Source organism: Falco peregrinus, chromosome 2 (genome assembly GCF_023634155.1).
Source record: "Falco peregrinus isolate bFalPer1 chromosome 2, bFalPer1.pri, whole genome shotgun sequence".
Classification (NCBI taxonomy): domain Eukaryota; kingdom Metazoa; phylum Chordata; class Aves; order Falconiformes; family Falconidae; genus Falco; species Falco peregrinus.
The window spans coordinates 87,709,470-87,731,688 of record NC_073722.1 but is presented as its reverse complement, the minus strand read 5'-3'; the positions used below and the strand labels follow the sequence as shown (position 1 = coordinate 87,731,688).

Sequence of the window (22,219 nt, the reverse complement as noted above, 5' to 3'; positions counted from 1 at the left end):
ACAGTTGTAATCAGCAGGTTGTACAGCTTTTGGAAGCAGCTGTGGAAAACTGCAAGTGTTCAGCTGGTGGCAGAGGAAGCTGGCTTGTGGCAGGTAGTGATGGGAGAGGGTGGGATGGCAGCATCGAGCCTCTGGCAGCTGGGAGGAGGAGGGCAGGGACACTTGCAAGGCAAGGGCAGACACGGAGCAGCCAGGATTGCCAGCAGGGATGTCAATAGTGAAAACGTCAACAGGAAGAGAGCAGAGCTGAGAAAGGAAAGTTGAAAAAGAAGGGGACAGAGTACAACCGGTGAGAGCTTGGGAGCAACTGGCTTGTCGTGCCACAGCTCCTGGCTGAGCACCATTATGCAGCAGTGCAGAATTAGGAACTACGTGTAAGAAAAATGCTGGGTATTCAAGGGGCAACGGGATGATTCCACACTGGGGTCTTCCAACGGGCTGTGCTGGGTATAAACGTGGAGATGTGGGCGTGCCAAGGATGCAAGGCCTGCGTCCGAACGGGTTTGCTAAGGCACGGAACATGGAGCACATCTCGGGCGGCAGCAGCAGGAGGGTTTCAGGGCAGGGGCTGATGTGTTAAGTGGAGTCAAGATGCTTGTGCGTGACTTTTGCACAGTGCCAGTCCAAGGGAATGTCGCTGCAGCAATGCCGCCGCCCAAGCCAGCCGTGCGCCCGGGCCTCCCGCTCGGCCCGGGTCGGTGGGAGCCACCGCGCAGGACGCTGCAGCTCTGCATAAAACCGTTCGCTAACGAGCGGCTGCAAACCCGTGCGCCGGAGCCAGGAGGTGTCGGATGAACCCGCCCTGGTTACAGCAACGCGGCTTTCGCGCACGTACCCTTGTGCGGCACGGCCCGGGGCGGCTGCCGTGCGGCCGGGGCACCGGGCACCCCGGAGCCGGCCCCCCCCACAGGCACAGCGCCAGCACCGGCACCGGCACTGGCCCGGGGCGGCCGCCGTGCGCTGCTGGGGGCGCGGGTCCCGCTCCCGCCGCCTCCCTCGGCCCGTCCCGGCCTCCCTCGGCAGGCAGCGGCGGGGGGCGCGGGCCGGGCCCCGGCTCCATTTCCTGCCCCGCGCCCGCCGTCACCTGACGCCTCTAATGGCGCCGGCCGGCCGCGCAGCCCGCACAGCCGGCCCGCCCCCCGCGCCGCGCCCCCTCCCCAGCGGCTGCGGTTACCGCAGTGCCCGGCCCCGCCCGCGGCCCCGCCCCGCGGCCCCGCCCCGCCCCCGCCGCTCCCTGCACGCGAGCCCCCGCCCCCTCCTCCCCTCCCCCCCCCCCCCCCCCCCCCTCCCGCGCCGGGCAGATGCGCGCGCGCGCGGCCGGCCCCGTCTCCTCAGAGCGGCCGCGGCGGTGACGGCGCTGAGGGGGCCCGGGAGGCGGCGGCCGGTGCGGCGGAGTGCGGCGGAGCGGGCGGTGCCTCTCTTCTCCCTCCCGCATCCTTCTCCTCGTATCCCCCCGCCTTCCTTCTCCTCCCCCGCCTCCGCCCCCCCCCTCCCCCCCCCCCCCCCCGCACGCAGTCACCGCGGTTCCCGGCACGGACAACATGGCGGCGGTGTCGGGGGCCGGGGCTGCGGGCGGCTCTGCCAACGCCGGGGGCCCGGAGATGGTGCGCGGCCAGGTGTTCGACGTGGGGCCCCGCTACACCAACCTCTCCTACATCGGCGAGGGGGCCTACGGCATGGTCTGGTGAGTGCCCGCTGCCCGGCCCCGCCGGGGCAGCGCCCTTGCCCTCAGCAGCTCCCTCCTTCCCTCCCCGCCGCCCCGGGCCGGCCCTCGGCGGGGGCCCAGGCCTCGGGCACCCGGCCCTCCCGCGCCTCCCCGGGATTGTCCTCCGGCATCACCCTCCTCCCTCGCTGCTCCCCCCTCCCCCCAAACATGCCTCCATCGGCGGGTGCCGCCGAACGCCTCGTTTCCTTTCAGCCGTGCACTGCTTTTCCTCAGGATTTTCCCCTCTGCCTGCGGAGCTGGGCGCTCGTCTCGCGCCCTGCAGGGCGGCTGCGGCGCCGGGGCGGGCGGCGGGTGCCGGCACAGCCCGGCCTGGCGCGGTGTGCCCGCTCACCTGGCGGCGCGGCCGGGGGCCGGGGGCTGCGTGCGGCGGCCGCAACGGCCTGGCCCTTGCCGGGGGGGGGTGGTGGTGCTGCGGTGCCGGCGTGCAGGTGAGAGTGCGCTCGGCCCTTCCAGTTCCAGGGTGTTGGTGGGTCAGGGAGACTTGTGCCAGATCTCGCTAAAAAGCGGGCGTGTGTCTTTGCTTGGCTTAATATCGGGCGTAAGGAGCGAGGCGAGTAAACTGCAGCATGCTGAAATTGGGAGCAGACCCGATTGAGAGTTTGAGGTTTGTTTGGTTTTTTTTTTTTTTAAAACAATCTAAATGTGTTGGGATGATGCTGCGTGGTGGTAGATCTAGTGTCATGGTTATAAATGTGACATGCCTGGTGACCTTACTTAAGATTTCGTATTCTGTCTTCTATTAGTAAAACAGGTTAAAAACCCCCTTTACTTCTGAAATAATTCAAGGGATGCAGATGGAATATTTTGTTGTTATTGTTTTGTCAACTTTCTTCCAGCACTGCATCTGTTTCTTCAGCATTTTTTGACCAGAGGTACTAAACGAGGTGGTTTACAGGCTATGACTTCATGAAAGCTTTATCAGCATTTAATTTCTCTCTCTGGTGCTTAATCTTCTGTAAACAAGTGCATTTCTCAGCAAAGGTTCTTCAGAGCCTTCAGCTGTATGTTACAGATTTTTGCAGCTATGGGTTCTTGCATATAGTCATGGAATTGTGCTGGCCTGTTAATATGAAGTCATCCTGCGTTTCAGGGTGGCAGCTTTCATCTAGGCCTGAGCTTAGCTGTGAGGTGAGCCTCTCTTGCAAAAACTTTTGAGTTGCGGCCCTTGCTTTTTTGCTGTGGGAAGAACCTTGAAAATGTAGATCAGAAATCTTGTTTATGGTGTGAAGATATCCTTGTTATGGGTTTAGTGTTAGAAATCACAGCAGTATATCCAGTGCAAAACTTGTTAGCGTAGCTTATGGTATAGGCTGTGTTTTATTAAGGTGTGCTTTTATTATCTGAGCTAGGGCGAATAAACCGGTGCAGATAACCTCGGTACTAGCTGCACTGATTGACACTCGCAGTCCCATTTAGGAAGGTACTTCGAAACAGTAATTCCAGGACGTATGCTGTGTACAGGCAGGTTCGTATCAACAGAGTTTTAGAAGTGTGTTTAACATCCAGCGCGTTAAGGCTAAATTATTTCGCCACAGATCAGAGATTACAAAAAGCAGTAGGATGGCAATTGATGCCCTTTTTTGGCATCACTATGCCAGTAAGCAGCCACAGGGGAAACGGGGCCACTTTCTGCCCCTCCAAACGGTAAGTTATTAAGCTCTCTACTGAAACTGTTTCCCCTCCAAAACTAAGGGTTATCTTTTCTTTAAAAACTTACTCTAACACATTGTGTCTGCTGTGAACACTATACAAAATTACTAACAAAAAATTGAAATCTCTGGTTCGGCTGAGATATACACTTGGGTCTCTGTGTTTTCTAATCTAAAATTACTGATGTGAAAGACTAAATTTGGTGCGTTGTGCTCTTTAACTATTGCTCTTCTGTCTTGGGTATGAAATGATAGGGAACAAAGTCCCAGTTGATGTTGTATACTTGATAAGGAAAATGTTGGATGCACTTGTAGTTTAATGCCATAGCAACTGTAATGTATTGTAGTGCCTAACATACAAGCTACTGTGATTAAATAAGATTACGTGTCAATCAACAGACGTATGGGTTGTGCAGTTTAACACTATGTTTCTTATCTTGCTTTGATTGCTAATGCGGTGGGGATCCGCAGAAGCTTCTCCCTTGGGGGGCGGGGTAGAGGGCAAGCTATGAGTGTGCAGATGGGAGATGTTTCCTGCGACTGCAAAATCCATTTGAATTTGTACACTTTAACGAAGGAAAGAGACTGCAGGCTCTAATGGTTTTGTTTTAGGCCCACAGCTAATGTGAACAAGTTGGGAGATGCTAGTTGTTTACAAGTGCATTGTGCCGTAAGGCTTGTTACACGGAAAACCAGTGACTTAACTCTTAAAAACCTTCACTCTTTTCCTTGTTTTTTTTTCCTAATCTTTCATGTTTCTGGATTATTGGATTAGGGAGTTGAAAACGAAAATGTTCTTTTAATTCTATTAATGAAAGGGCAAATGAAGTATCCTTAGGATAGCGCAGTTAAAGCCAGTCTTCCATTTTGATTTTGCAGCGGAGAGAATAATGTTTGAGAAATATTGATCACAACATAAAATAACAGCACAGGAAATAGAGGAAGATGTTGACTGACTAAACTCTATGCGAATGTTCTCTCATCTGGATTTGAAAACCTTTAAAGGCATTTGACTGTTTTCCCTAGTGCAGTCATTTTGAACCTAATCAGGTTTTGGGTAAAAATAAACTTACCAGAGCAGTATATTTACTGCTGTGTCGTGGCTGCACTTTCTCCGCTTCGTAAGCAGAAAAGGCATGCTCTCAGGCAGCCCCCCCATCTTAATGTCCTCCAGCTAAACTCTGCCAAAAAAGGTTCATCCTTTGATACAGGCTTGCCTCTCACTCATTTGTTGCTGAGGGTGAAGTGGTTAATATGTGGCTATCCATGTCAGTGTCCTTTCTAACCTATTTTTTGTTTTCAGTATTCCTGCCTGTGAAACTAGGGGATGACCACAGTGCAAACAAAGTTTAGCCAAAATCCTCAGCACTTCCTAGGACTGCAGGACATTCTTTGAGCACTTGTTTAGTCATACAGTCATGTTTGTTACTCTGAATTAATTTATCCAAATACATGCAAATATTGTGGGTTTGTGTTTTTTTTGTTCCCCTCCTCTTTCACTTAAGAGTTGTTTTGTGGGGTTTTGGTGCAATGTACTTCATGTGACTTTCCCTTTCTTCCAGTGATAAGGGATTAACAACCTCAGAGTAAGCTTTCAGACCCACTTTCAGACCGAGTCTGAAAGTTTCAGAACTACCTTTCAGACAAAATGTGAAAGGTTTTTAAGATTGTCTCCTCCTCCTTAAATGTGTGTGGGGTTTTTTCTTTTGTTGGTGGTGGGTGGGGTGGTGTGGTTGGGGGAGCTACCTGTTAACAGGCCATATTTTAAACACACTGAAACAGCAATAAAAACATGATAGTGTTGAGCTTTAAATTTCCAGTTCATCTAGTTGGTCAGTGGTAATTTGGCAAGGACAATAATTTGACAGTATAAAACAAGTAATCGTTCTGGAAACAAAAAGTGAATGGGAATGTGATAGGGATGTTCTGGTTTATAGTCTAGTTTTTGGAAGCCCTTTTTGTTGTCAGGCTTATGTGAAGTATTATCACTGCTGCAAATAACTCCATATAAATAGTAAAGTTGAATGCAGCTGGAGGAAAACAATCTTGACGCTCAAATCTTGCATTTCTGAATTTGATTGCATTGTTACAAAGACATCTTTGTGCTACAGACGGGTGATATTAGAAGTTAAGGTAGTCAATAGATGAATGTGAAAGTAATACAAAAAAGAATATTTAAAACATTTAGCAATTTGGGTTTTTTTCCAAAGTTCTGCTGCTTTCTACTGTCTCACAGAAGAGCCCTGCTTTTAGAGGATGGATAATTTAAAATGAAATCTGGAACTATATTCATAAAGAGACTCAAAACAGGAAAAAACCCCAACCCACCCCAGAAATAAATGATCTGCAAGGCATAGATATTTATATTAAAAGACAAAAAAACCCCACCTTGATGGGATTGATGGTTGTGTAATATTATTTTGGGTGTGTCCAATGTTACATAAAAAGGTAGACCTTGCATCCTTCTGTCAGGGTCAGACTGGGGGGGTTGGGGGATGGACTGCCTAGTGGCAGGGATAAGAAACAGCCTGTAATTTTTTTTTTTTCCTGTGAACAGTTGCTTTAATCTGGAGAGAGTACTCTTCTGTGGTAGAGCAAGTGTAGCAATTCATGTCCCTGTTTATGTGTGCTTTTAGGGAGCAGGGGTTGTGTATGGGTGTCGATACCTGGTAATTAACATGCTCTGGTCTGCGTGATAAGGAGAGCGGGGAGCTGATACAAGTTGGCCAACCCTACTACATCCTCCGTAGTGCAAGGATCAGAGTAGAGCATTAGGGAATGTAATTGGTGGCGAGTTATCAGCTGCTTCCCTCTGGGGAGAAGGCAGAGGTAAGCATTTCCTTTCAGTCACTCAAACTTGCTTAACCTTGCTTAACCTGTGGAAACACCAGAGGAGCAGCGAAGGCTGCTTTCCCCGCTCTCCCCCGTGATGGACAGGTGGTCAGCAAGCTGTGCAGCAGGCAGCAGCGACGGGACAGCAGCTACTGCCCAAGAGTTACGGAAGGTGAGAAGTAGCAACTTCTCCTGTCTGCCCAAAGTAACGGGATACTGGCTTAACAGTTGAAGAGGGCAGCTCAGGGACACTTGCATTTTATAAATAAATACACATTTCCTTAACATGGCATGATCCAGCCCACAGAAACAGGTAGAGATAACTTGTGTTTGGGGTTTTTTTGAAACATGATTTATTAAGGACATAAGGCTTATACGTTCACGGTATCAGTATGGGGTTGCATCAGTCTGTCTCCTGTACCCCTACATGTGATTCTTGAACCTGCTGCCTGCCTTTCATCAAATTTGACAGTTGGTAGATGTCTTAAGGATGGAAAGTTTCTGCAGGTTTCTTAAAAATAGGTATTTTGTTAATGCGAACAGATCGTATATGCTGCTCCTCTGAGGAAGAGACTGCATCAGGAGGTCACACGGGTGAAGTCGGACTCCTCCAGAGAGAAAATGACAGATGCCCCAGTTCTACGGATGGATTTATCGGTACTCTTGAGACCAGAAATGTGTATTTGTAGGACACCAGGCTTTGTTAGTTCACTGGGCTCCTTGTTTAGGAGCGGAGATCTACAGCCCACAGAAGAGTTAATACTTGCCAACTGAGTAGGTGTGCAGCTCAACTTGAGTTGAAAACTAATGCTTCACCAAAATAGTAATTTTTTTAATGCTTTTTATGTTGATGCTTTGTCATAGCTTTCAGCTGTGAATTAGAAATGAAATCAACTGATCAATATGGTATTTAATAAAAATATTTTATGACGTCTTGCTGTGGAATATTTCACAACATAGTATAGATTGAACGGGACTTCCTGAGGTCATGTAGTCCAACCTCCTACTCAAAGCAGGGCTGATGTCAAAATTGGATCAAGTTGCTCAACTTGTCCACTCAATATTTACAAAATCTCCAGGGATGGAGATTCCACAACATCTCTGGGCACCTTCTGGTTCTAGTGGTAAACCAAGTGCCCAGTGGAACTTTTGCCCTTAAAAACATGAGTTTCCCTTTCTGCAACTTGCCACCATTGCCTCTTGTCCTTTGTAGTTTTTACCTCTGAGAAGAGTCTGGATCAGTTTTCTCTCTGATCTCCCTTTACGTAACTTAAAAGAGAAATTAGATGCTTTCCAATCCTCCTCCCCACCCCCTTTCCCCCCCTCCTAGCCTATACAAACCCAGTTTTCGTTTTCTCCTTTTTTTTTTTTTTTTTTTTTTTTTTTTTTACTTGTATGTCATGTTCTTCAGCCTCCTGTGCATCCCAATGGTTTTCTGCTGGACTTGCTCCAGTACTGGGAGAGAGGAAGGCTGGACGCAGTATTCCAGATGTGGCCTCACAACAGTAGTCACTTTCCTTGACCTGCTGGCTATGCACTTAATAACACAGCCGGGTCCGTGGTTAGCCTCATTGCTGTGATCAGGTGCTGCTGATGCGTGAAGTTGGACATTGTTCTGGTGATACAGAAAATACTTGAACTTAAAGTGAGGCATTTTAGGCAATTTTAAATAATGTCTTGGAAAAAAAACCCAACCTCCACAACATTTTATTGAGTGATTTCAAATCTATTTGATTTTGATTCTCAAACAGCTCAAAGCATATGGAGCCCTAAACCTATTTTTAGAATATAACTTATTTTACTGTGTGTAAGGTAAATTAAACTAATAGTGTATGTGAAGTGCAGCAAAGTGTAGTTTGTTTTGTTTCAGGTGAGTTCCAGATTCTATTAATTGCTAGGTCAGTTTTTAAAGAGTTGTTTGCTTGTGAATGAATCTTTTTCAGAAGGGAGCTTATTTCCCTTTGCGTTATTACAACTTTTGGGCATATAAAGAAGCTATTCTCAAACTCACCTTTTTGCAAGGTACATTAAAAGCCACATACGCATTAGTTTATCAGCTTTGACCAGGTAGGTTAATCAGATCCAAGTAGTAATAAATGTCTTTAATTCAGATGGGGTTATTTGATGAGGTATTCGTAGGTAATTTGGCAAGATGAGATTTCTTGTACTTCATCGGTGCGCAGCAGGTCGGTTTCTGTTTCGGAGAACATTCCTGTCTCCACCCTTTCCACTGGGCGAGAGCTGGCGCAGAGGCAGCCTCATGTCCCGGGCAGAAGGGACTGCTCTCCGCTGTGCCCTGGCTGCCTGCAGGCAGGGATGCTGCTAGGCGGCTGCTGCGTGCCTCCCCAGGCCCAGCTGCCTGTCAGCGGTGGGGGAAATTCTGATTTGTGTGTGTGTGTGATGTATTATCTACCTTGTACAAATGCTTTACAGAAATGCTGTTCTGTTGATTTGAGCAGCATCTTTATGACAGTCCACTTCTTAACCGAGCTGTGCATGTGTTTGTACTATCTTGTTTCACAGTACCAAAAATCACAACAACCTAAGTTCTGTTAAGGGAAAATCCCTTCTCTTGGAAGTTCTTTTTTATTTTGAGAGAATTTTTGTAAAATACTGAAGTGCTCTGTGGTGATTAGAATGTAAATGAGAGGTTTTTGTTACATGGTAGAAAGTAATTCATCTGTGTTGTGAGTATGTTTTAACTACCAGCAACTTGCAATTAGGCTTACTATTTATAATATGCAATTACTTAGTTTTGCAGTTTCTCTTAAAAATAACAGCTGTCACTACAGTACCTTACTTCTCACCTGTTTGGAGGGAAGGCAGTTTGCTCCACCAAATATTGCTGATGGGTCCCAAGTAAAACTTGAAGCCATTTGAGCACTGCAGATCAGTGCTCTGCTCCTCAAACTGCTTCAGTCTGGAATGCACCCGGTTTTATTGGGATGTGGATGGTGGAAAGTACCCCAAATGACATTCAGGCGGACTTTTATACTGGATTTTTCTGAGTGTTTCCTAATTGTGAAATATCTTCCTTTTAGTACAGTAGCCAACATGTCTTTATGCTGTGACCCTGTCAGAATAAAATACAAAGCTGTTAATACGTTGAGGGTCAGGGGTTTACTGTTGGCATGGCTTTTGAAAAAGATGGAAAAACCATGCAACAAATGCCTTGTAAGCTGATACTGAAGGGGAGTTACTTCTGATAGTGGCGAGATGCATGCTCAGTGCTGGCAGTTTGGTTTTTCTGTTTTGTTGTGTTTTCCTGGTGGAATACTGAACTACCTGTGGCAGGGTGGACGGTAGCAATGAGCTCTCTTTCTCTAGTGCTTTTTGATAGTTTTCATTTTGCACTGATGTTCCAGCAGGTTTAGGAAAACCTCTGCTTCTAAGTATGCACGATTGATTTTGTTCAGCAGTTTACTACTTTATTTTCGGTTGGGGTGAAACACTGTGAACTCTCTCTTCTGAAGGTTTATATTGTGGAATCAAATAAGTTAATTACTGAAAAATATAGTAGTTTTCTGGATCTTGCGTTTTTTTCCTTTCTCTAAAGCTGATTTTAGGAGTATTTGGGATATAAGTGAAATCAGAACCTTACTAGACAAAAGAGTACACCATGTTGGGGGATTTGTTGACACCATTAGCACTTACAGCCCTCTGGTGGTGCCTCTCCCCCCTCTCTAGGAAAGGGGAAAAGTTTCCTACACTGGTTTGAGGAGCCTGCTTTGCTGCTAGGGGTGGGGGTGTTTTCCAGGTTCTGGAGTAATGTTGGTTGTGTACCTGGCCTGTCCTCCCTGTCTTAGTGGCTTTTTGTTGCCTCTTGAGAAGCCATAAGCCCAGGAGGAGGAAGTCGGTGCTTCATCCGCACATGCGCAGAGGTTGGGTTTTCATGGCTGTGTGGTTTCCATAACTGCCTTGTGCTGATCGCAGGCTGTGCCTGGCCTGCCGTGCCTCAGGTCCTTCATCCGATGCTTGCACAGCTGTAGTTAGCTGGGTTGGAAAACTGATTTAACTGAAAAGTTCCTTCAGAAAACATGTGACACAGAAAGGGAATAGGACTGTACAGGTGAAGACTTCTTTACTGTTCCTGTTCATAAGCTGCACTGACTTCGAGCTGCTTCAGTTCTCCGAAGTGGCACAAAGAAAGGCACAGCCCCAGCCAAGAAAGTGAGAAAGGGGCAGGGTTGTCAGGCACAACAAAGTGTGAACCACAACCACTCCTTTCAGTTCACCGAGCCCTTAGGTTGTCTTGTCTCAGATGTTGTCAGGCTCTTTACAGCTTTACCCTGAAATTGATTCCTGCAGGAATTGTCTTTAAGTTTATATATAGAGAAGAAAGGCAGTGATATTTAATATTGTATCTTATTAAAAGCAGTACATGCTTTTGGAGTGAGGGGGTTATTTTGCAGTTAGCCAAGGGGCCTTTAGACGTAATAGTGAAGTTAGTCTAAGTATTAAATTTGGCATGGATGCTATCAAAGGAAGTATTGGCAGCAGAGAACCTGTAAACCTCTGAAATGGGGAGGATAAGTGGGAAGGCAAGAAGCAGATGAAATACTGAGATGTAAGAGTTGTCTGTTTTCTGAAGACCAACTTGAACTGAAGTCACATGGAGTAGGCACATATGATGATTTGAAGTCACCATGCTTCGTAGCTTAAGGTATAGGAACAAAAAATATATATTCAAAGAGATTGAGAGAAGTGATCCCTGCCCCGCCCCAGCCCCAACAACCAAGATAGATCAGAACACCATGAAATTAAATGACATCTTTAGCCAAATAGTACAGAACCTTGGGTGAAGTAGCTAATGGTTTTCTAATACTAATGTTTAGGTGTAGTTCTACAATTGCTGCTTTTCATAGTTCTGCTTAGTAGGTGCTAACAAAACATAAATCATCTGTTCTGCCACACCCGGGATTATGAATTGACTGAGCTGCTGGCAAAAGTAATTTATTTAACAGACTCCATTTTGCATGACTAGCTATTTGTTTTCAAAATACTAGGAGTGATCTAAGGAATTAAACTATTAAGTTGTTATTATGTGCATAGTAAATAGTTTAAAATTGTAATGCTTTGGAAGGTTTCATCAGATTCAGCCTTTCAAATTCTGAAAAATAAAGTTATGCCTTTGTAACCTAATAGAATTAGATATCTGAAAACAGATCTCCTATGGGAGATTACAAAAGAGCCTTAAAAATTTGTGGTGTGAAGGGCAATAACCTGTAGTAGATCAGAAAATGCCAAAGAGTAAAATTGCTTATGAGTAATTACTCACTTTTGTCATGAGACGAAAGACTTGGCATAATTGTACAGAAACTTTTTAATATTAGGATTGATTTTGAATGTTATGAGAAAGGTGGCTGAAAAAGTAGGTGGTAAAGGTGAAGGTTATTTTCTGACCCAGTAAGCCTCAGAGGTTAACTAACAACATCACAGAGCAATCTGCTGTCATTACTTGGGCACTTTGCCGTGGATTTGTGCTAAAATAAAGGATGCTGACTTAGAAATTGTATTTATTTTCCCCCTTACTGGAAAAGAACAAAAATCAACTTTATAAGACAAACAAAAAATAGTTTGTTTAGATATTTTCTATAATAAAAACAAAACCATTGTAGTGATCATTTGTTGATGAGCAGCAGAGAAAGGATATGGATAAACTCAAGAGAAGTTTGTAAAGTATGACAGTTGCTTTGCGGAGGGGTCATGATAAAAAGTTTAGAAACAGGGATTCGTATTTTCTTAGCCCCAAAGCAATAATCTATCTACTGATACTAGAATCCTGACGAATGAAAAACTACTTAAAAAACCCCAAAATGACACTAAAACAAAATCAGGGTTTTCAGATAGCATGCAATTAGGAGTTTTCAGCTAGGGCCAGATTAATACTACTGCAAATTGGATTGCATCTACTGTATATTTATTTCAATATTCTCTTGTTGCTGTCTTCCTCTGCTGCCATTTTTGTAGCATGAGGTGCCAGAAAATGGGGAGAAATTGTCAGTTTCAGCATCTGCGGGCAGCTGTGTGTCACAGCAGTGTGTATTCTCTTTCTTTCCCTGACAAAAACAAGACTTCAGATAAATCTGAGCTCATCCTGTAGTTCACAGCGTCAGGTAGTTTTCTGACACTGATGAGGTCCACTTCTCAAACACTAAGCTTTTGGTGATTCAGCACGTAATTCTTGTGTCTAAGCTTACTCTGAAGTATTTCAATTTGAATTAAAGTTTTCTGGCCTCTTTATAAGCTATTAGTGCTTATACGTGTTTCCCAGAGATTGAGAAGATAATACATACAGCTGTGTTTTAATAATCAATGGGGAGTGCCTGTAGCATACCAACAGATAATTCAAGAGTGCTGAATGATGACTGGTTTGACTTCTGTCCCTCAGAACAGGATGAAAAAAGTGGTACTTGGTTATTGTAAAATTTTGTAGCTTGAAAAGCAACTAGAGCCTTCAGGGTGAGTTTTTTGTTCTGGTGGTTTTTTTTTTGTTGTTTTTTAAGAATCTGATATTTCTGTAGTTCTCCATTTTCATGGGTCTACTGACTTTACTACATGGTAGGAATTAATTTGTAAAACTAAATCTTTAATGGAGAAAAGTAGAAGCATATTAAGGTGCCCTTGTGTTTCTATAGTTTGTGTCCTGAATTCACAGCTGAGAAGCCTGGGAGATGTTCTCTTATTGAGAACCTCTTCTACAGGAAGCTAATAAAGCAAACCAAACTCCCAGTGAGGCATGGGCTGTCTTTTCATAAACTGGGGTCTGTTAAAACAAGGCAAATATATCTTCGTATTAAATAGGCGTGTATTCCTTTTAAACCAGATGCTGATCTGTAAGTTAGTGCTGATAAAAAAATGTCTAATGAATAATATACTTTAAAAATATTTGAGACTTTGTTCCATTTATTCATAATATTTCTAGTAAATGTAGGTGTTTACAGTTGGGGGCAAAAAGTATATTCAGTCATATAAAAATGACACATTTCTCCATGTTCTCAAATCTGCAGCTGTCTTTGACTGCTTCTATCCTTTTTCCAGTCTTTTCGGTGAAACAATAATACGCTACAGCTGCTCCCTATATTTTAATCTAGAACTAAAACCTAATTATTCTGAAGACTCTGAAGGGGTTAATAATCTGACTAGTTGGTTTGGGGACGTTTTTTTTATAAAAAAAAAAACCAAAACAAAACCCAACAACAGTCCCCTCCACAAATCCGCACCCATAACACCACCTTCCCCCACCACTGAAAATTGTAGCAAACAGCCTGTTACGGTACTGCTGGTTATTACTCTTACCATAATACTGCGTTATTTTACTTACAGCAGTCTTAAAAATAAGTATAAGCTATTTGTGTTGTAACTTGGTAAATGTCAGCACTGTAGAAATGTCCGTGATTGAGCTAAATGTAGGCTGAGTGGAAAGATTAAAGATCTTCACAGATCAGCTTGTTTGCTGGGAACTATTTTTGCCTTTCCTCTCCTAGTTGCAAGCAGAATTATTCAGTATTTCAGAGAGATTCTTATCCCTGGATATGCCCTTGGAATCTTGTTTCCACAGCAACACAAAGCTATGATAAAATATCCCTTTTAAACTTCAAATTAGGATGTTTGCCGGTAGCGTTGTGTATTTCTGTGTGTATGTATATGCATATGCTGAGAGCAGCCTGTAAAACAGCCGTAAGGTGAATAATCCTCAGAGTGCTGGAAGAATATCCCATGGTGGGGCGAGCCTTCAGGCGGCATGGCAAGGAGTGCGCTGAGGATGGGGGATGCCGACAGAGTAGGCAGTTGTTTTTCAATGGTTATATGAAGAAACAGCCCTCTGTGGGATGCAACTATTGCCAGGAGCTGGCTTCTTTCCTCCCGGCAGCTGCAGCATGCTCTCACTTGTTCCAGCTCTGCTCTGAAATGAAACATGTGAAGAATAGAAATGGATGGAAGAACATGCAGCAGCCATTGTGGGGAGAAGGAGCTCAGTGTTGGCACTTGTCCCGGTCGGCCTGGTGAAAAGCTTTCCTTCCTCGAGAAGGAGTTAATGGGAGAGGGACGTGTCAGAGGTTCCTCTGAGCAATTAGCTGCTGTGTTCTGTAGTCTGCAGGCAGCTCAGGCACTGCGGGCACTTGCTGGTCACTGCATTTGGGAGCAGCCCCACCCTGGGCTGCTTGTTAGAAAGGAAGCTGGTACCGGGGAAGTAGAAGGATAAAACACTGGCTTTGAAAGTTGTGTCGTGCAGCTTGTTGGGTTATAAATGCTCGTTTGTTTATTTTGTACGGCTGTGCAAGGCATTTGACTTAGTCAAAACTTTTGTTACGTATTTACAAGATGGTTAATATTAGGAATGATAAACTGTACTGCTACAGCTCATGTTGATTTTCACGTGGTGCGTTAGAAGTATCCAAACAATGGTGCTACTGCAGGTTGTCACAGGGTGGTAATCGCAGCTTGCGACAGGAATAATGTTGTGTATACTGGAGTTGGGCAGTTGCAAAATCTATATTTAAATTTATCACATTACAGATAAATAGCGCTCACAGCTGAATGGTTGCATCAGCTTGTGAAGCTGCACATCACTGGGCTGGAAATAAATCCTTCTCAATATTTAAAGTGTCAGTAACTAGATTAATCACAAAGTGAGTAACACAATGACTGTTAAAGGGAAAGTTCTGTGTGTAGTCACTGGTGCCTGTGGTTAAGGATTAGAACCCAAAAGCTATAAATTAGCACTCTAAAAATTGTTTGTATGTGGACTGTTGTTCCCACTTTACAAATATTTATTTTCTCCGGAAAAAAAGTAGATAATGGAAGGTTCTTGCCCTTAGAAGGTGTCCCAGTTAACTGCCTTGGTGAAAATACAAACAGTTGTTGTGAGGTCTAGTGGCAGCTGACAGTGTAGACAACTAGGTTAGGCCATGCACACTGGGACAGCGCTTCCAGAACACAAATAATGTAAGTTTAGGATGTGCTGGGTGGTGGATGGAATGTGTACGTGGAGCTGTTCCTTTCTGGACTGTAGGGGGAGCACAGGTGACTATTAGTCATAAAATTAGATCTCTTAATTCTAGCTGAGGCTAAGCAAGATGAATCCTGTGTTAAGTGATAAGCTGTTATATTAACTGCAGTGAGTTAATGCATCGAGGGTTTGGATTTGCACTTTTTATAGCTGTTTCATTTGCGAACACTACAAATGGGCGTTGTGTATGAGCAGCACATTCCTTCAGCAGCGTTCTGGAGAGGAGTGGGTAAATCTGGTGCTGGTGGCAGGTAGCAGTTGCATGGAGATAGTGAGGAGCAGGGAAAGCTTTGGGAAATGGTTCAGTCTGACCCAATTTTGTCAGTTTACAGTGTTTCCTAGGTAGTGAAATAGATACTGCTGTATGGCTCCATAGGCCAAATGTGTGTCTGATCGTAGCATATATGCATGAGAGGACACATGACTCTTCGGTTCTACTGAAGTTCACTCTAATATGTAGCTTTTACAGTTTTCTGTAGCATGTGTCAAATTGAAAAAGCACTGGGTCGCAGAGATTACTCAAAGCTGTATTGGCTTTGGGGGCTGTGATGGAGAATGTGAAATGGTGTTAACTTTTGTGATACGGATTTGCTGTGTACCTGAAGTATGCACCACATTTGAAATACTATGCATAAGCAAGTGTACTGACTACTTGTATGATTAGCTTCTCGCTCATAGGAATTGAGATAATCTTTCACAGTTTAATCAAGTTACCGAAAAGCTCCTGTTTCAGAAAGTGTGACAACAGAAATAAATCCAGCGTCCCTTTTAATGTTTCAACTAGGTAGTATTTCAGTTGTGCCCTCCTTAGCTGAGGCGTTGCAGCGGTAACAGCGGTGCATGCTTAGCTACAGTAGTGTGGTGAGATCTTCTGATAGGAACAGAAAAATGACTGCATGCAGAGTATGCACTGGAGAGGAAATTGATTGCATCTTTCCTGCAAATAGTCAGCTTTTTTTTCCACACTGAATCATGTGCTTTATAGTTGAACCATCTGAAAGCAAAATTACCCATCCTTTTTTAAGTAACAGCATAAACCTTTTGCTAAGAAAATGCTTCAAGACCTGTAAGTGAAACAGCTATAAGAGAGGAAATATCGGCATACTTAATTGATTTACTCAGGTTCATTGAATCTGTACAAGGAAAGATGCAGGTTTTCATCAATAACCAGCCTTGGCTTGAGAAGCAATAACTTAGACATCTAACAAATAATGTAAGAGATTAGGAACTTTTATTTAAGCATCATCAATTTACAAATACTGACATTTTTGCCTTTTTCTGCTCTGCATAGCTGCTGCTGTCCAGTAGTCTGAAAGGAAGAAAGATTCTGCATTGTGGGAGAAAAAATAGTAAGCTTAAGTCAATACAAAGAAGGAGGTAGGAGGTTTGTTTATAATGATAAAATGGTCCATAGGATTCTTTCATTTCTCTCCCAAATGCAGGTTCCTTGTGCTTCAACATTATTTCTAGTTTTGTTTTCTGCTTGTGACTTGCCTTACTGGTATATTGTAAACACTGCAGGTGATTCACTAACTGATTAACTAAGAAAATTACTGTAGACCAAGTGCTCTTGAAGGCTATGCCAAGTTCCACTTACGGCACTTTGTTATTATCTATTTTGGGACTTAGGATCTGCTAATGTGTTATCTATACATATGTAATAGCAACAGTTGTAATGAGGACTTGCTTAGCATGTGGAATTCCAAAGCACCCTATGGAGCATTTGAATTCAGTGTTTCTAGAGGCGAATAAATTGTGCAGTCGGTCTGTGGTTACAGACTGGAGTTACGGATGCAGACAGGTCAAAGGGATTCTGTGGAAAAATCATGCAAAAAGGGTGCCACTGCATATGCATGAGGTGTATGGAAATCTTACTGGCGGCACAAATTCAATGTCATTTTTCATAATGAAAGTGAGAAATGTTAAACCCTTTTGTATACAGTGGTAACGATACTGTCTCACAAACACCATGTTGCGCCGTAACTCTGCTTAGCAGTAGAAGGACCTTGATGTGGCCAGGCATTTGAGTTCCTTTTCGATCTCCTTTTCTAATTGGATTTTCGTGGTTCATTCTGCTTTATCTGATCACCAGATACCTGGACATCTCAGCAGAGTAAGGCCAATTAAGAGCATTTCAAAGAAAGTTCTGGGACTTGATTATAGAAAACAGGTAGTATGTAAATCCTGTTTGTCTATTATGTTTATATTGTTATAGGAAATATCGAGGCTAACAGATGTTTAAATGTAGGCTTGATTGTTCTTTAACTTCCAAACAATATAGTAGTGAGGATGAAGAAATTTGAAAGGAACAAGAATCATATATGTACATTTAAATTCTAATTAAATTACCATGTACTTTTAATACAAAGAGAAGTTATAATGAGATCTTTGTCATTCGTATAAGCTATACCATAGAAAATGTCTTAAAATTTGTAAGGATTCACAGCATTTTCATTAAATAATAATGCAAGTCCAAATTTTAGAAGATTATGTGTTTTGCTGAGCCTTTTTATTAGGCTCAGGCTGTGATATTCTTCGTAAAGGTGTAGGCATTTTGAATGGAAACGCCAAGGCTGCGTTGTTGGTGTAGCTGGGAATGCTGTTCTGAGCCTCTGCAGTGACGGTCCTGTAAATGTAGCAGCCAGTGTGTTCGTTAACGTGGGTCACAATCACCTATTACCTCATCGTGCTGCTGCTTGCATTTGCTTCATGTGGGGTCACATACAGTCTTTCTCTTGAACTCTTTTATCTTTGGAATTGAACTTGGAAAGGTGTTTTCACAAATTTTTCATCCCTTTTGTTCTTCCATGTCTGTTTTTCGTGGAGGTGCCGACAGTGTAACTCAATGGAGGAGGAAGAGGTGGTGACAATTGAAATTACTCACATGAGTTAGAGGACGTGGAATTTTGCTGCTTGGAAGTTGATTTCTGAAGGCTTTTCTGCACCCCAAAGTGAATGGGCTAACTCCAGATGAACTTTTTCTCTTAAACTTCTTCTTGATTAACAGCCTATAGAAAAAGGCTCAAACTTGTTTGTTCCACAGGCTGATAAAGACGAGGAGTACTTCTTTCTTTGTTCAGGTACCTGAGAATCAGCAGGCTGTCGATGCGGTTGGAACTAAGGACTTAATGATACTCAAATAGGCCGGTGATAGAACAACAATATTTGGTCTGTTTATCAAACTAAAAGATATGTGCTGCTGTCACCTCTCTGCATTTGATAAAAATAAATGTAGAACATGTTCTGCCCCTATATTCAGTTGAATTCACATTTTTGCTTTCTGAATTGAATGAATGTAATATTCCTTATAACTAACGTTGCTGATTCTCTTCTAGTTCTGCCTATGATAACGTCAACAAAGTTCGAGTTGCTATAAAGAAAATCAGTCCCTTTGAGCATCAGACATACTGCCAGAGAACTCTGAGAGAGATTAAGATCCTACTGCGCTTCAGGCATGAGAATATTATTGGAATAAATGATATTATCAGAGCTCCGACTATTGAACAAATGAAAGATGTGTATCCTTTCAAAGTTTTAAGTTTTTTCTGCATAGTTAGTGATGGCTGCCGCCAACTCTTTTATTTCTTCCTTTTCATTCTCTTCCCTAGTAAGTTTTAATAAAAGCCAACTTTTATTACTGTAAATTGAAAGGGAAGTTCATAGCATTTTATTGGTTTATAGATACATAGATAGATTTGATAAGTAGGTGAACACTAGTTTTATTTGTTCTTATTCAGGAAAGAAAATACATGTTCATTTCTGTCTTCCAAGACAAAGAACTCAACGTTGTAGAGATGATTTAATGTAGTCGCTTAATCCTGAAACTGTATTTGCTTTTAACAGAGCTGCTGTTAGAACTGATTGCTTTGAGGAGAAAATAAAATGACCAGACTCTGCTGTTAGTTGTCTACAATGTCAGTAAAGAACAGAATGGATACACCTGGGGGGTGGGGGGCGGGTGTAACCGTACAGCAAAGCACAGCACCCAGCTCTGCAGTGCTTCCTGCATATGTGAAAAGTCTGAAACTGCATGTGGGCAGGTAAACCTTCTTGGTTAATATATGCAAAACTGTCCTTTCTGTTACACTAATTGTTCTTCTGTGGGAAACTTGGCTTTGTTTAGATACAACTTCATGTGGATATCTAACATGAGAATAGTCTTAGTCGGGCGACTCTGCCTGAGATAGAAGGGCTCGGTTAGAGTCAGCCACAGCTTAGCAAGTCCGTGTGCGCAGGTTCCTCCTAGTTTTGCAGGTCTCGGCAGGTGTCTGCCCCATAACAGGTGTAAGTGCATGCAGGCAGAAACTGAATTGAATCTGTTGAATGTTTTCACTTTGTAAATTATCGATATATTATTGGAATTCAATCGGTCCAATGTAGCGTTCCGAGGTTCCGTTTCTGTGGCCAGTTTGACTGATGTAAGCGTGTGCTGCCTCCAAAAAGACACCCCAGCTGTGTGATCCAGTCTGAACGTCCAGAGGAGAGGCTGGGAACGCCAGCTGGAATGGCAATAGTAGTGTGTTTGCACTAAATCCTGTTTCAGTGAAAAGTGATCATGGAACTACACCCCCAAGGGCTTTGCAGCCAAACTGAGTTAAGGGGGAGAAAATTGTACTTAACTTATTCTTGCCAAAGCAGAAAAAAAGCTCTTTTTTTTTGTTTGTTCCGGTCTTAGGGCGGAAAAAAAAATCATCTGACTGAAAATACTAGGTTTTAATTTTGGTAAGCAAAGGCCTGCTCTGTTCAATTTAGCATAATAAATATTATAGTAAAGGAGAAGAGCAGCTGAATTTTTGAAGTGGAGAGGTGGCAGAGAAGACTGATCAGAAATGATCAGATCTTCTACCTTCATGCTTTTATGCAACTGGAAGTAAGTATCTTGGAAGCTTATTAGTCATTAAACTGGAAACCAGTCTTTATTTCTTGTCAACCAGGGTAGGAATCTGATCATATTAAGGTTCCAATAAAAATCAGGCTCTAATATAAAAAAAGAGGTTTATGGTGATGAATTTGAGAGGGCCACGTGCTGATGCCTGTTAATTCTGTAAAGGGCTGCATCATGTAACAGGATCGATTTGATTAAAAACTTGTAAATCAGGGAGCGGCTACATAATTTTGTAATTGTCATCAAGCAGACAAAGAGAGGAAAATTGCTACAGACATTTCGTTGGGTACTGTATGTTGTTGTATAACCTGACACCCCGTTTGTTTTGCTGCCTTACATCTGATGCCTCACAGATACATTGTGCAAGATCTTATGGAGACAGATCTTTACAAGCTCTTAAAGACTCAACACCTCAGCAACGACCACATTTGTTATTTCCTTTACCAGATTCTGAGAGGGTTAAAATATATCCATTCAGCCAACGTGCTTCATCGCGACCTCAAACCTTCCAATTTGCTGCTTAACACCACTTGTGATCTCAAGGTTAGTTGAAATTTCTTACAAATTTTGCTCCCATGGTCTTTGTAAAGTACCTGCTATAGTCAGGAGTGTGGTTTTGTTTGGGGATTAATGTGATTTTCATCCTGGAACAATTGCCAAAGCATTAGTAGTTTTGATAAAATAATTAAGATTTGAGTGACTAAGAACTTGCTCTTACACTATTTTAATGAGTCCCTTGCTGTTTCCATCTGGAGGCTGACTTTGAAATAGCCCTTAAGTGAAAATATTTACCTGAAGCAGAACTGTATTTACCTAGAAAGTAAACTTAAAACTGTGTATTTTAAGTCATAGTTTCTCTGTTTAAACTGTTTATTATTCATTGTTGGAAAAGGACTTCCTATTAGTGGGCAGCTAAAATTGCATGTGAAATGCAGTGCTGATTAAATGCACAGCAATTACTTAAGAGAACATCCTAATTTACATTTCCCATGATGGGCTCTGTACTAGTTAATACTACAGAAGGATGATCTTAGAGGTGTTGTAGCTCTTGGAAAATGTCAGCTCAATGCTTAGCGGCATTCAGTAAAGCAAACCAAGTGTGAAGAATTAGAACAGAAATAGAGAATAAAACAGAAAACATGCCATTCTACAACTTTGTTGGGTTTGAGTCTTCAGTTCTGTGTGATCATAGTTACCACACTTCTCCCTATGATACCTTTTTAAAATGAGACCGGCGCTTCACGGTACCTCTCTCTGTATCAGAAAGAACTGTTTAGCTTAGGTCTCCTCTGCTGGCAGGTAGTGCTTGAGGGAAAGAAAGAACACAGTAGAATGTGATAAAATTGTTACGCCTAGGGAGGGTGAGCAGAGAGCAGTTGTTCACTGTTTTTACCTATTAAAAAGGCTGGAGGGGGGAATGAAAGGAGCAGGTGGCATGGTCAGAGTGTGAAGGCGTAGTAGTTAACGTGCAGCATTGTTGAGCTGTGGAATTTGGTACCACAGAGCACTGTAGGTGCTACAGATGGTGTGACTTAGAAAAACACCAAGCAAGTGAGTAGAAGCAGCAGCTATTGAGTGCTGCTGCCTCGGGATAAGAGTCTCAAGGTGGCAAATCCGTGGAAGATGAGAGGGACTAGTAGAGCAGCACTGGAGTATGTTCCCTTTTACACACTGCATTACGTGTATGCTGTTGGCCGCCGATGGAGCGAGATTATGGAGCTTACATTACTTTGATCTGACGTGGTACAACTGTGTTGCATACTGTGTTGCACCTAATTACACTTTGGTTTTTAAAGTAGCTCTAGCTTTCTCATTAAAAAAAACACCCAAGCAAAACAAAAATAACTTATTAAAAATGCAAACCAGTTGTTGGCCATACAAGTTTGTCACAATTCCAAGAAAAGTCCTTGCTTTTCAGATGCTGGTTCATTCTAAATACTGGCTATGTGATCAGTTTGCTTTACATTCCCATCGCTACTTGTCAGCTTTTCCTAATGCACGGTGCTGCTGGACCAGTCACCTCTGACTCCTGCTATGGGATTTCAGCAGCTGTTATTACATCAGATGGCTTCGAGGCATTAACCCGTTCATGAAAAAAATGGAGTAGAGTCTAT

At 43.2% G+C, this 22,219-nt stretch overlaps 1 protein-coding gene across 1 annotated transcript in view; it reads left to right on the top strand.

The window, feature by feature from the left end:
* The first annotated feature begins 1,320 nt into the window (after window positions 1-1,320).
* The window catches only part of MAPK1 (mitogen-activated protein kinase 1), a 37,086-nt gene continuing 16,187 nt past the window's right edge, over window positions 1,321-22,219 (top strand). Inside the window, exons 1-3 of the mRNA XM_055795306.1 lie at window positions 1,321-1,684; window positions 18,556-18,738; window positions 20,459-20,648. Coding sequence (XP_055651281.1) covers window positions 1,542-1,684; window positions 18,556-18,738; window positions 20,459-20,648 — 516 coding nt within the window. The 5' untranslated portion in view covers window positions 1,321-1,541. The remainder of the gene's footprint in view (window positions 1,685-18,555; window positions 18,739-20,458; window positions 20,649-22,219) is intronic.